Source organism: Chelonoidis abingdonii, chromosome 14, assembly GCF_003597395.2.
Source record: "Chelonoidis abingdonii isolate Lonesome George chromosome 14, CheloAbing_2.0, whole genome shotgun sequence".
NCBI lineage: Eukaryota > Metazoa > Chordata > Testudines > Testudinidae > Chelonoidis > Chelonoidis abingdonii.
In genome coordinates, this window is record NC_133782.1 from 32,173,224 (window position 1) to 32,186,955 (window position 13,732).

At 49.1% G+C, this 13,732-nt stretch overlaps 1 protein-coding gene across 1 annotated transcript in view; it reads left to right on the top strand.

The window, feature by feature from the left end:
* Positions 1-13,732, top strand: part of LOC116816902 (fer-1-like protein 4) — a 120,903-nt gene that overhangs the window by 16,702 nt on the left and 90,469 nt on the right. The window contains exons 4-10 of the mRNA XM_032766535.2: positions 4,985-5,076; positions 5,791-5,832; positions 5,964-6,119; positions 6,669-6,729; positions 7,933-8,064; positions 9,774-9,836; positions 12,072-12,156. Coding sequence (XP_032622426.1) covers positions 4,985-5,076; positions 5,791-5,832; positions 5,964-6,119; positions 6,669-6,729; positions 7,933-8,064; positions 9,774-9,836; positions 12,072-12,156 — 631 coding nt within the window. The remainder of the gene's footprint in view (positions 1-4,984; positions 5,077-5,790; positions 5,833-5,963; positions 6,120-6,668; positions 6,730-7,932; positions 8,065-9,773; positions 9,837-12,071; positions 12,157-13,732) is intronic.

Consider the following 13,732-nt stretch of genomic DNA (forward strand, 5'->3'; position numbering starts at 1 on the left):
CAAACAACAAACAAAACAAACAGCACAAACAAAGACTTCCCTCCACCAAGATTTGAAAGTATCTTGTCCCCCCATTGGTCCTCTGGTCAGGTGTCAGCCAGGTTCACTGAGCTTCTTAACCCTTTACAGGTAAAAGAGACATTAACCCTTAACCATCTGTTTATGAGAAGGCCATCCTCTGCTTTGTTGGCCAGGGAATTGAGGCAGATCTCACCGTCATGTTGTGCTAAGGCCAGGGCCGGCTCCAGGGGTTTTGCCGCCCCAAGCAGCCATAAAAAAAAAAAAAAGCCGCGATCGTGATCTGCGGCATTTTAGCGGGGGGTCCTTCACTCCAAGCGGGAGTGAGGGACCATCCGCGAAATTGCTGCCGAATATCTTAAAGTGCCATCCCGCTCCGGAGTTGCTGCCCCAAGCACCTGCTTGATAAGCTGTTGCCTGGAGCTGGCTCTGGCTAAGGCCTGGAAAATGGTTTTCAACTGTTTATGTTTTCAGACAGCTCTGTGCTTGTGTACTTCTGCCTTTTTCGCTCATCTATCAGAGGCCTCTTCAGAAAGCCAAGGTGTCTTGTGTGACTTTCTGAGTCTGATTGTTCCAGCAGCAGCTTGTGATACAGTGTTACGTATGCCACTCAATGCGATCTCCAAGTGGTCTGAGACGGCATGTGCTCTTTAACAGTTGGTGTGTATTTCACAGCTTTAAGTGGATCCTTGGTGAGACACTGGACATTGCTAGTTTGCAAGGGTTTCACATGCCAGCAACTCTCCACCTTTCTCCCTGGTGCCAGGCAGTCAGACCTGGTGGTTGGAACAGAGGTTGACGCCGGGTGGTCAGAGTCCATGGACAAGCCAAATCAATACCATAGCTGGAGTCCAGATGCAGGCCAAGGTCAGAGCTGGGGTCAGGAGGTGGATGCAGGGCGGAGCAGGTCAGTAACCGGCCTGGAGCAAGATCAGGGTAGGATGTGGGCAAGGCTGGAACAGGGATCAGGCCAGGAACAGGAACTGGATCTGGAGCAGGCTGGGAGTGTAGAGTGTCTGCTTCACAGTGAGGCCACAGGAGGGGTCCTGGCTGGGTAGTGCTGTTGCATAGACTAACTTGCAACTCTGGTGCTGGGGAAATATCTGAGTCTGGGGGTCAGCTGACCCAGGCTCTGCTCAGGGATAGGCTGCTGCTGCAGACAGAATCTTAATCTTACTCAATAATACTGGTGGATTTCAACAATCCTCATATTTACTAGGTATATGTCACTTCAGGATGGGATGCAGACATAAAGTTTTTGACATCATAAATGTCTGCTTGGAGCAGCTAGTCCTGGAACTCACAAGAGGAGAGGCAATTCTTGATTTAGTCCTAAGTGTAGCACAAGATTTGGTCCAAGAGGGGAATATAGCTGAATCTCTTGGTAATAGTGACCATAATGTAGTTAAATTTAATATTCTTATGGGGTGGGGGGGGGGGAACACCAAAGAAACCCATCACAAGAGCATTTAATTTTAGAAAGTGGAACTACATGAAAATGAGGAAGTTAATCAAATGGAAATTAAAAGGTGCAGTCCCAAAGATGAAATGTCTGCAAGTTGCATGGAAACTTTTAAAAAACACTATAACAGAGGTTCAAATTAAATGTATACCCCAAAATAATAAAAAAAACAACCATAGTAAGAGAACTAAAAATGTGTCACTATGGCTAACCAGCAAATTAAAAGAAGCAGTTAGAGTAAAAAAGGCATCCTATAAAAACTGGAAGTTAAATCATGCTGAGGAAAATAGAAAGGAGCATAAATTCTGGGAAGTTAAGTGAAAAAGTATAATTAGGAAGGCCAAAAAAGAATTTGAAGAGCAACTAGCCAAAGACTCGAAATGTAACAGCAATTTTCTTTTGAAGTACATCAAAAGCAGGAATCCTGCCAAATAATCAGTGGGGCCACTGGATGATTAAGGTGCTAATGGAGCACTCAAGAAAGACAAGGCCATTGTGGAGAAACTAAATGAATTCTTTACATCAGTCTTCACTGCAGAGGATGTGAGGGGGATCCCCACACTTGAGTCATTCTGTTTAGGTGAGAAATCTGAGGAACTGTCCCAGATTCAGGTGTCATTAGAAGAGGTTTTGGAACAAAATGATATTCACCCAAGAGTTTTGTAGGAACTCAAATATGAAATTACATAACTGTGGTATGTAACCTGTCATTTAAATCAGATGCCTCTGTATCAGATGACTGGAGGATAGCTAACATGACACCAAATTTTTAAAAAGGCTCCAGAGATGATCCTGGTAATTATAGGCCAGTAAGCCTAACTTCAGTACCAGGCAAATTGATTGAAACTATAGTAAAGAACAGAATGATCAGACACATAGATAAACATAATTTATGGGGAAGAGTCAACATGGCTTTTGCAAAGAGAAATCATGCCTCACCAATCTATTAGAATTCTTTGAGGGGGTCAACAAAGATGTGGACAAGGGTATAGCATACTTAGGCTTTCAGAAAGCCTTTGACAAGATCCCTCACCAAAGGCTGTTAAGCAAAATAAGCAGTAATGGGATGAGAAGGTCTCATGGCTCATTAACTGGTTAAAAGATAGGAAACAAAGGGTAGGAATAAATGGTCAGTTTTCAGAATGGAGAGAGGTGAATAGTGGTGTCCTCCAGGGATCTATACTAGCATCAGTGCTATTCAGCATATTCATAAATGATCTGGAAAAAGGAGTAAATGCTGTTTTGCCAAAATTTGCAGATGATACAAAATTACTCAAGAGAGTTAAGTCCAAAGCAGACTGTGAAGAGCTACAAAGGGATCTCACAAAACTGGGTGACTGGGCAACAAAATGGCAGATGAAATTCAACGTTGATAAATGCAAAGTCATGCACGTTGGAAAACCTAATCCCAGCTATACATATAAAATGATGGGGTCTAAATTAGCTGTTATCACTAAAGAAAGAGACCTTGGAGACACTGCGGATAGTTCTCTGAAAACATTCACTTAATGTGCAGCAGCAGCCAAAAAGGCTAACAGAGTGTTGGGAACTGTTAGGAAAAGGATAGATAATAAGACAGAAAATATCATAAGGCCACTATATAAATCCATGGTACGCTCCCATCTTGAATACTACCTGAAGTTCTGGTTGTTACACCTCAAAAAAGAAATGTTACAATTAAAAAAAAAAACCAGTGAGGGGGAACAAAAATGATTAGGGGTATGGAACAGCATCCGTATGAGGAGAGTGTAAAAAGACTGTGAGTTTTCAGCTTGGAAAAGAGACAATTAGGGGATATGACAGAGGTGTATAAAATCATGAACAGTATGGAGAAAGTAAATAAGGAAATGTTATTTACTCCTTTACATAACACAAGACCCAAAGGTCAGCCAATGACATTAATAAGCAGCAGGTTTAAAACAAACAAAAGGAAATATTTCTTCACACGACGCACAGTTAACCTGTGGAACCCTTTACCACGGGATGTTGTGATGGTCAAAGGCCAAGACTATAACATGGTTAAAAAAAGAACTAGATAAGTTCCTGGAGGACAGAAAGAAATTTGATGTCTATTGTAACAGGAAATTAAAGTTTTTTTTTTTACATGGTTTAAGCAAGATGTGGGGGGGGGTTGTGGTAAAAATTATGTCTGAATTCAGTTTATATATATATATTAATTCAGGGGTTCTCAACCTTTTTCTTTCTAAGGCCTCCCTAACATGCTATAAAATCTCCACGGCCCACCTGTGCCACCACAACTGGTTTTCTGCATATAAAAGGCTGGTGTTAGGGGGTAGCAAGCAGGGCAACTGCCTGGGGCTCCACACCACAGGAGCCCCCATGAAGCCACATTGCTCAGGCTTTGGCTTCAGCCCCAGGTGGTGAGGTTAGGTCCTGGGCTTCAGCCCCACGCAGCGGGACTTTGGCTTTCTGCCGAGGGCCCCAGTGAATCTAATGCTGGCCCTACTTGGCGGACCCCTGAAACCTGCTCATAGCCCCTGCGGGCCCCGGACCCCTGGTTGAGAACCACTGTATTAACTGACCCCTCCCCTGCTTTTTTTTAGTACCATGGGGGAATCTGTCTCTCTTGAAGGATTTGAGGGGACTAAGGTTTTGCAGGGTGGTAGTGGGATAAAAATGCACAAACCAATGAGGGAGCAGGTGGGAATGGGTATTGTGAGGTGGGATGGGATGGGAGTGGGATTTAAAAAAATAGACCTACGCAGGGCTCTAGCCTCTACCACTTGAACATACTTTCCTTCTCTCTGTCACTTGTGGGCAGAAGATCTCTCTTAGCTGTCAGCTGTAGAGAGCCCCAGCTGCATGAAGCCCAAAGGACCTGCAGTATCTCTGACTGGATGTCCCCAAACTGAGTAATTGCTTGTTTTTTCTGAAAATTGTAGCCATACTGCCCACTCCTGCTCCCACTCCCACTGATGTCAGTGGCAAAGCTGCCCCCTCTTTTGACCTCCGGGAGCTGCAGGTGAAGTTTACTAACAGCATTGCGGGTTAAATCCACCTCCCCTAGGTGGCGGTTTAGAACAGGTTAGCTAACTTGGTTATTAGCACATTATCAACCCTATTTTGCATCAAATGAAGGCAAAGACAGTAATGGCTAAAGCCAGATTAGCCCTCTCTCATTTCCAAGTTTGCACAACCCCTCAAAGCTAGTGCACCAAGCCCAGGGGGGAAAGCTGCTAGTGGTGCCTTTTAAGCTTGGAAACCTGAGCTTAGTTTAGCTTCCATTTGTCTCTGGGTTTGGGAAACTGCAGGGAGCTGCGGCTGGAAGGGGGATTGGGCAAATACAGTATCGTCTATTGAAGTGTCAGACGGATTCTGCACAGCCAGGTTGCCTGTTCCCTGGCCAGCCAGAAAGGAAAGCCCTTGACAGCTTTCTTCACTTTTCCTTTCTTATTTGTAATGTCCTTTCTCCTACCCTTTGGTGTGTCAGTGGGCAGTCTCTGGCTGCTGTGCCCTTGATGCATGTTGGCTTTCCCTTCCTAGATCTATATCGAGCTAGATTTGCGCTACCAGCCTCCTGATGGCTCAGCGGGTACATGGCTTGAAGAGGATTTTGTCTACCAGATGAAAGACAGGTACTGATAATAATGGAAGAGGAAAAAATCAGGCCACTTCTGCACTTCCATCCTTGTTCCCTTAGGGCCTGTCTGCAGTGGCTTTTTACAGTGTTAGTGGGATGGTTTGAGACAGATTGCCTGGTCAGATGGAACTGTTTTAGCTGTGAGTAAGATCAGTGCAGGAGTCCAGCCTACTCACCTGGACATGGGATTGCAAATCACTTGGCAGGCATGGGGTAGGTGTCAGCATCCAACAGAGCTGCAGCCTTGTCTTTACCAACACTGGGTGGATAGCCTGCACTTCCCTCCAGAGATGGCTGGTCTGTGCTGCCCTGCAGAAGACCATGCAAGTAGGAAAGGCACTAGTTAAAGTGAGACGGGATGAAGCTGTGCACAGTGTTACAGCAAAGACAGGGGTAAGTAATTACTGTGTGAGATGGCACACAGACTGGCAATGTGGTGTGGGTGCAGCGGAGTCAGAAGGGGAAGTTATCATGGCTGCCCTTGCTCTGAAATTCTGACCTGAGGAGCTCAGAGGTTACAGTGGTGGGTGTTGGGTAAGGAGATGGCCAGATAGTGATGCTGTGCAGAGTCTGAGCAGTCTCTGCAATGAAAATAAAGGCCTTACAACAGGGAGCTGTTCAGTTAAAGCGAACGCAGACTCAGAAGCTTGTGTTTGGTGAACTGCAGTAATGAGCTTGCTGTTTTGACGAGTGTTTCTGTGTCTTGCAGCTCCGAGTTAATTATCCGCAACGTTGGATTCGAGGAGCTGCAGTAAGTAGCCTGTGCCCTCTCGGAGCAATGCGAAGATGCTGGGGATTGGAGAAGCAGTGCTTCCTTGATCTACTCCCTGCTCTTGCCTGGGCAGTCTCACACGAGGCTGACAAGTATGTATGTGTTTCCAGGCCAGCTGACGTGAAGCAAGCTCATGAGCTGGATAAGAAGGCCACGGCACTGGGCAGGAAGCTGGTGAAGGGCCTAGAGACTGACGAGGAGGAGGAGGAGTATGATGATGAATCTGATATGGAGTTCTTGGGCATCGTCTTCAGCCCTGTCAAGAGGTACCTGGCACATGCTCCTCTTCTTTCCCCCAGTGCTCTGCAGGACTTTTTGCTTGGTGAAGATGTGTGTCTCTTCACACAGCTAGGCCCGGGGTCCATCCCTGCTGGGCTGGGGTACGGTGAGGCACCGAGTCTTACCCACAGGGCCCTGGGGGTTCGTCTAGCCTTGTTTACCCTGCCTACAGCCTGTGGCTTTGTGTGAAGCCAGGCTGTGGTGTTTCTGCTCTCCAGTAGCAGGACGTGATGGTGCTCTTGGGGAAATGTGGCCTCTTCATGGAGCCTTCACCCTCGCTGACCCACCTATAGAGGGAGTTTGCTTGGAATTGCTGGGCTGTCTGGGAGGAGCGTTTGGAGTTTCCTTTTCCCTTGCTCATGTCTTGGCTGATTGGCCCTTGGTCTCCAGCCATTACAGTTCCCTGTAAGTGTAATTGTGTTATCAGTGCCAGTGGGTAATGAAGCTAACTTCTGCATATGTGCAGGCTGTGGCTCAAGTAAGTTAAAGGAGGGTTTTGCTGAGAGGCCCACTCAGCTGGTTTGTTTCCCTTGCAGCCGTTCCAGACGCCTCTGCAAGTGGGACCTGTTTGCCACTCCTAGACCGCAAAGCTTCCAGGTATTGTACTAAACAATCCCCCTGCAAGTCAGGTGCCTCAGCATCCCTGCCCCAAGCCAGGCCTGCTACAGTCAGGGCAGCTAACTGCCAGGCTAGTGTCTCCCTTCAATGTCTAACAGACAGGCAGGCCCCTCCTCCCTCTCCAAGGAACAGTCTGGTGGTTCCTTTTCACCACATCCCTGCTTTCTATTCATCGTTAATCACATACTGGCCTCAGCAGAGCTCTTCTTTCCTTATATAAGCTCTTAAACTCCTACATTCCCAACTCCGCTGGCCGGGCCTAGATGGATGTTGATATTTCCTTTCATTGCTGATGGTGTTCCTCCATGCGGCAGCTGAGAGTCTGTGTGAACATTCTGCACAGGATGGAACTGGTTCCAGAGTGCATCGTTTGAACAGTGTGAGCCAGGATTCTTACTGGGCCATAAAGTGAGATATGAGTTTAAGGGAGATTAGAAACTGCGAACCCAGTATGGGGAGGGCCATCAGCCTCTTGCTGTCTCAGCTGTTAAACAGCGCCCTGTAGTCTAATAGTAACAGCAGTAACAGTGCTTCTGTAGCTCTTTGCATCCTCCAAGTGCAGTGCAGATATTAACGGGCCCTCATTGCCCACCTGGGAGGTGTTATCATTCCCATTTTAGGGACGAGCAAATAGATACATGGAGATGCCGCTGTATCCCAGCAATGAACATGGCCCCAGGAGGTTACGCAGCTGGCCTGAGCCCTACTGCCACTCAGTAGCAGATTTGTGACTCCCAGGCCAGCTTGATCATACGGCCTCTCTCTGAGTGTAATCTCTGCTGCAGGGGGAGTGTCCATTCAGGCCGTAAATGTTTCAGTTCTCTTACCACTGGCTATTTTTTTAGTGTTTGTCTGGACGCTGTAGTGAACATATAGAATATTAGGGGGCAAATGCTCTGTCACGCATCAGTGGAAAGGTAACTTGGATTGTAGTAAAGTCTTTGATTTCCTATTTGTCCCACTCCTCCTGAGCATGCCGTCACCTGTTTAAGGTGGGAAGAGATGCTAATGACAGCAGGGCATTTTAAAAAGCAGCGGAGAAAGGCCGGGGGCTAACGGGCAGGCTGTGTCTCTGGAATAGCTGGCTGCAGAAAGGAAACAGGCAAGCTTTCCTCTCATTGGAGGCACTCCCAGCTGCTCCGAAAGGACCTGTCTATGGATTCCTTTCCCATGTTTCCACAGATTGGGATCAATGTCATTGAAGCCCAGAAGCTGGTGGGGGTGAACATTGACCCCTTTGTGGTGGTGAAAGTTGGAGAAGAGAAGAGGCACACGGCAACACAAAAGTCAACAAACTGCCCCTTTTACAATGAGGTACGTGGCATGGGCCAGGGATCCCATTGGCAGAGTGTCCAGAGCCCCCTGCACAGGTCATGGTGCAAGGAAGGGACCAGGAACACTGCAGTGTGGCTGAGAGCTGGCTCCCAACCAGTGTCACGTGGAGCGCACAGCACTGCTCACCCCCAACCAGTGTCACCGGAGCGCACAGCACTGCTCACCCCCAACCAGTGTCACGTGGTGCACACAGCACTGCTCACCCCCAACTAGTGTCACGCGGCGTGCACAGCACTGCTTGCCCCTAGCCAGTGTCACCGGAGCGCACAGCACTGCTCACCCCCAACCAGTGTCATGAGGCACGCACAGCACTGCTCGCCCCCAGCCAGTGTCACCAGAGCGCACAGCACTGCTCGCCCCCAGCCAGTGTCACCAGAGCGCACAGCACTGCTCACCCCCGACCAGTGTCACTGGAGTGCACAGCACTTCTCACCCCCAACTAGTGTCATGCGGCACTCACAGCACTGCTTACCCCCAACCAGTGTCACGTGGCACTCACAGCGCTGCTCCCCTCTCAGCCAGTGTCACACAGCGCACACAGCACTGCTCACCCCCAACCAATATCACACGGTGCGCACAGCACTGTTCACCCCCAACCAATGTCATGCGGCGTGCACAGCACTGCTTACCCCCCCAACCAGTGTCACTGGAGCACACAGCACTGCTCACCCCCAACTAGTGTCACGCGGAGCGCACAGCACTGCTCACTCCCAACCAGTGTCACGCGGAGCGCACAGCACTGCTCTCCCCCAACCAGTGTCTTGCGGCGCACACAGCACTGTTCACCCCCAACCAGTGTCTTGCGGCGCACACAGCACTGCTTACCCCCAGCCAGTGTCACCAGAGTGCACAGCACTGCTCACCCCCAATCAGTGTCACGAGGCACGCACTGCACAGCTCACCCCCAGCCAGTGTCACCGGAGCGCACAGCACTGCTCACCCCTAACCAGTGTCACTGGAGTGCACAGCACTGCTCATCCCCAACTAGTGTCATGCTGTGCGCACAGCACTGCTTACCCCCAAGCAATGTCACGTGGTGTGCACAGCACTCCTCACCCGCAACCAGTGTCATGTGGCGTGCACAGCACTGCTTACCACCCCCAGCAAGTGTCACATGGCACGCACAGCACTGCTTACCCCCAATCAATGTCTTGTGGCGCGCACAGCACTGCTCACCCCCAACCAGTGTCACATGGCATGCACAGCACTGCTTATCTGCCCCAGCCAGTGTCACGCGGAGTGCACAGCACTGCTCACACCCAACCAGTGTCACCGGAGCGCACAGCACTGCTCACCCCTAACCAGTGTCACTGGAGCGCACAGCACTGCTCATCCCCAACTAGTGTCATGCTGTGCGCACAGCACTACTTACCCCCAACCAGTGTCATGCAGCGCGCACAGCACTGTTTACCCCAACCAGTATCACTGGAGCGCACAGCACTGCTTGTTACGTGAAGCACCCAGTATTGCTTACACCCAACCAGTGTCACTGGAGAGCACAGCACTGCTTGTTACGTGGAACACGCAGTATTGCTTACACCCAACCAGTGTCACACAGAGTGCACAGCACTTCCACAGGTGCTGAGCCTCATTCAAGTCACACATGACATGGCTGTGTCCAGGGAGAGGGGCTCTCGGGGTTGCGATGGGAACACTTTGCTCAGTTTTCTCTCTCTCTTCTCTTGCAGTATTTTATGTTTGAATTCCATGAGCCAAGGGAAGTTTTATTTCACAGACTCATAGAGATTTCCGTAAGTATGCCCTGCTGCCCACACTCTTTTGGGTCACATTGGCAAGAATCTGTCTAATGGCAATAACTGAGATGCTGCGCTGAGGTGCCGAGTGTGTACATGTGTGTTTGTTTATGGCAGCACCTTCCACCTGGAGATTGTCAGGCTCTTGCACAAAGTTAGGGCACCAGTATTGCCCCCATTTTACAGGTGGGGAAACTGAGTCACAGACATGTTAAAGGACCTGTCCAGCATCACACAGCAAGTCAGTGGAAGAGTTGGGAATAAATCTCAAGGGGTCTGACTCTCATCCCTTACTTTAGCCAGTAGACAAAGCTGCCTTCCTTGTAGGTAACACAAGCTACATGTGTAGCTATAGGGCCTGATCCAAAGCCCATGGTAGTCAATAGCAGTCTGTAACCCAGTTTCACATCTCGTGTGTTGTTAGACAAGCACCTTCAGCAGCCCAGGCAGAGCAGCATTGGTACTGTTGTTGCTTTTTTAGCCATATATAGCAAGTGTGCCCTCTTACATGTTAGTGCTGATTGGGCCACAGCATCTGACCGTGTCAATACCCTAGCTGCACACAGCTTGTCAGTCTCCCGTTTTCATAACAGGGTTACATCTGCTTGGCAAATGCACAGTTGTAATTTTATACCAACCGTCAAGCTATTTCAGTACAACTGTTCATAGGGGTCCCCTGACCCTCCAGCTGAGATGGAGAGCCCAGGGAGAGTTCTTCCCCAGCCTTGATTGAGCCCCCAAGGAAGAACCAAGCACCCCTTCCTCACAGTAAAACATCAGGAGAAATGTGCCCAGATTCTTCCCCCAAGTTTATTTTTCCACTTCCGGCTCACTTACTTGGAGGGAAGTTGTCTGCAGTGTAGTTGTAGCCGTATCGGCCCCAGGATATTAGACAAGGAGGGTGAGGTAATAGCTTTTATTGGACCAACTTCTGTTGGGGAAAGACAAGCTGTCAAGCCACACAGAGCTCTTCCTCCGGTCCAGTCCGGTAACGGGGCACTCTGCCTTGAATGGGCCCTAGAATATGAGCTAACTATGCTAAACAACCTGTTCCACCTGGCATTTAGCTGTGACACTCTGAGAACCTTTCCCAGACCTGAGGAAGAGCTTATAAAAGATATTACCTCACCCACTCTGTCTCTTGGAGAGGAGTTGGCATTTTGTAGTGGTTTTTCTCCCCCTAGTAGGGGCATGAGCTGCCCTCAGTCTCATCAGATGGAGATTGAAGCCAGTGGCACCCCAGGAATGGTTCTCATTTCCTGTCCCCTGGCCTGCAGAGGGGTGTAACATGCTGGTGGGAGGGAGGGGCTTTCTGACTTGGCAGCCCTTGCATGTGTATAAATGCCAGCGCAAGGGGAAGGCAGGGCAGAATCAGGCCCTTTAAAGACTCTGAAGCCTGAGGCTCAGAAGACTCACCTGAGGCTCTTTATAATAAGAGGGTTAAATGCAGCACCTGTTTGTTCAAATGTAGGCCAGAGCTCAGAGATTCTGGTTCTTCTTCTACTGCAGCCTGTCACCCTCCACCTGTGGCCCAGCACAGTACCCTTCCCTGCAGGAATGTGCCCAGCCCTGGCACAAAGGAGAGGCCAGCCTGGCTTGGCACCGGATTGATGCCATCCCAGCTCAGGCCTCCTCTTAGGCATGGATTAGGAGCTTGGCTCAGTTCAGTCCAGGCCTTGGCAGGAATGCAGTCAGTTCAGGCACATGAAAAGTCAACTTGGGCCTCACTGGGCTTGCAGTGTGTTGGGGAAGTCAGCCTGGGCCTGTGCATGAGAGAGAGGTTGGCACATTTCAGGCCTCAGGCGGGTCTGGGCACATGCAGCATCTTGTCCAGGGCTCAAGGGAGAAGTCAGTTTGGCTCAGGCCTTGGCCTGGACTCCTTGGATGATTGGTCTGGTGTGAGCCTTGGCGCAGGGGAGAGTCAGTTTGGGCATGAGGGAGAGGTTGGCTGGCTGAGGCCTTTGCTCCAGCCCAGTGGGGAGACTGGCCTAATGTCTGGGGGAGGTCACCAAGCTTCTGGGCTGCATGTGTTTCACCTGTTCTGTGCCACCGACAAGTGTGCAGCCATCTGTGCTAATGAAGGCTCATCCTGCTGAGCGGAGCTCTGCCTGAGGGATCCTCCTGCTCATAGCAGCCCATCCCCTCTGCTCATTCCTCTCTGAGTAGCTGCGCTCTGCCCTGTTGACAGTTGTGCCTTTCAGCAGCAGAATGGAATTTGTTTCTTATGTGCAGGTTTTTCATTCAAAGAAGATCCCGTTCCTGGGAACACGCATAGGAACATTCAAAATCGACACAGAGACTGTATACAGCCAGCCAGGTACAGTGTGCAGAGCCTTGGGGCTGCTGCTCTCGCTTCCCTGTTTTATCCTTCCATGTTGTTTCAGTGGCACCATTTCAGAGTTTTTGGGGGGAGGGGCAACTTTAACCATGATTCCAGGGGCTACTTGGGCACCTGAAAACGCTTGCTGTTTTGCAGATAATAACTTAGGAATTATCCGACATCAGCACTGTATCTAATTTCCATATAAAGGAAGAAAAATAAAATAAATATTAGACCCACTCAGCTCTAATACTAACATGTTCTGACATCTTGTGTCTATTCACCTAAGGAACACTGGTTAGGTTTAAAATTTTCCTGCATATTTTTACTTTGTTACTAACTCTTGAATATAACGACTGAAACAATTGTAGAGCAGTCTAGATTACTCTCTATCACTTTTTTGCAGTTCACCAAAAGGTTGGACCAGATCATTTAACTTTTGGAAACATCCTACTAGGCCAAGGCCTTGGGAGTTTATGCTGCACCTGCCTGGGGCTCTAAGAGTGTTACCCCACCACAAACAGTAGACTAGAAACTGACCTTAAACAAGAGTGAAACTGACGCTTTCAGGTCACTTTCACAGTCTTGCCAACCCCATATGTTCAAAAATCATGAATCAGGCTCACCAAAAATCATGAGACTGGCTTTAAAATGAGATTATGTAAAAATAATAGCTTTGGGGTTCTTTTTATTTGCCTTCTGCTTTTTGAGCCTTTAGGGTGCACTGGATCACATTTTGAAGCTTTCTTCACAGCCATGAGGGCTAGAAACTTCATTTTTATTCAAGCCTCAAATCATCACACATCCACTTCACTCCAAGAGTGGGGCTTTAAGGAAAACAATAATTATCTTGAGACTCAGGACAAAATCATGAGAGTTGGCAACACTGCTTTCACTTCTGTTTAAGGGCTAGTTACTTTCCAGAAGGCTCTTAACACAACACTCCAGTGACTGAGTTCCAGTTCTCTCAGGAGAATATTTAAAACCAAACACCAAGAAAATTCCATATTTTAAAGTTGAGAGAAAAATTGAGACATCTAAGGTTTATCAGGGCCACTGCGGGCAGGAAAGGAAAATAAAGAGGCACAGGAGCTCTGGGCAGCTCTTCCTCTAGAAAGAAAGTTGGAGAGTCAAATCTTCTAGTCTTTAATTAAGTAAAACTTCCATTCCCATCAGTGTCTCCTCTCACAGATATTAACATGTGCTTCACATAGGTGCCCACTGCCTGGGTGCTCCAGCCCTGGAACATCCATGGGGGGAAAATGGTGGGTGCTGAGCACCCAACGGCAGTCCCTCTATCATCTCCCCCTCCAGCCCCCCAGTGTTTGCCACCCACCAGCTGGCCCCGCTGATCAGCACCTACCCCTGCCTCCTGCCCACCACAGTCAGCTGTTTCGCAGCATGCAGGAAGCTTTGGGACAGAGAGGGAGGAGCGAGGGTGCAGCATGCAGAGGAGAGTGGGCGGGAAGAGGTGGGGTGGAGGGTGGAGCAGTGGTGGGAAGAGGTGGGGCAGGGATGGGGCCTTGGAGGAAGGGATGGAGTGGGGACAGGGCCTGTGGTGGACCACCCCCCA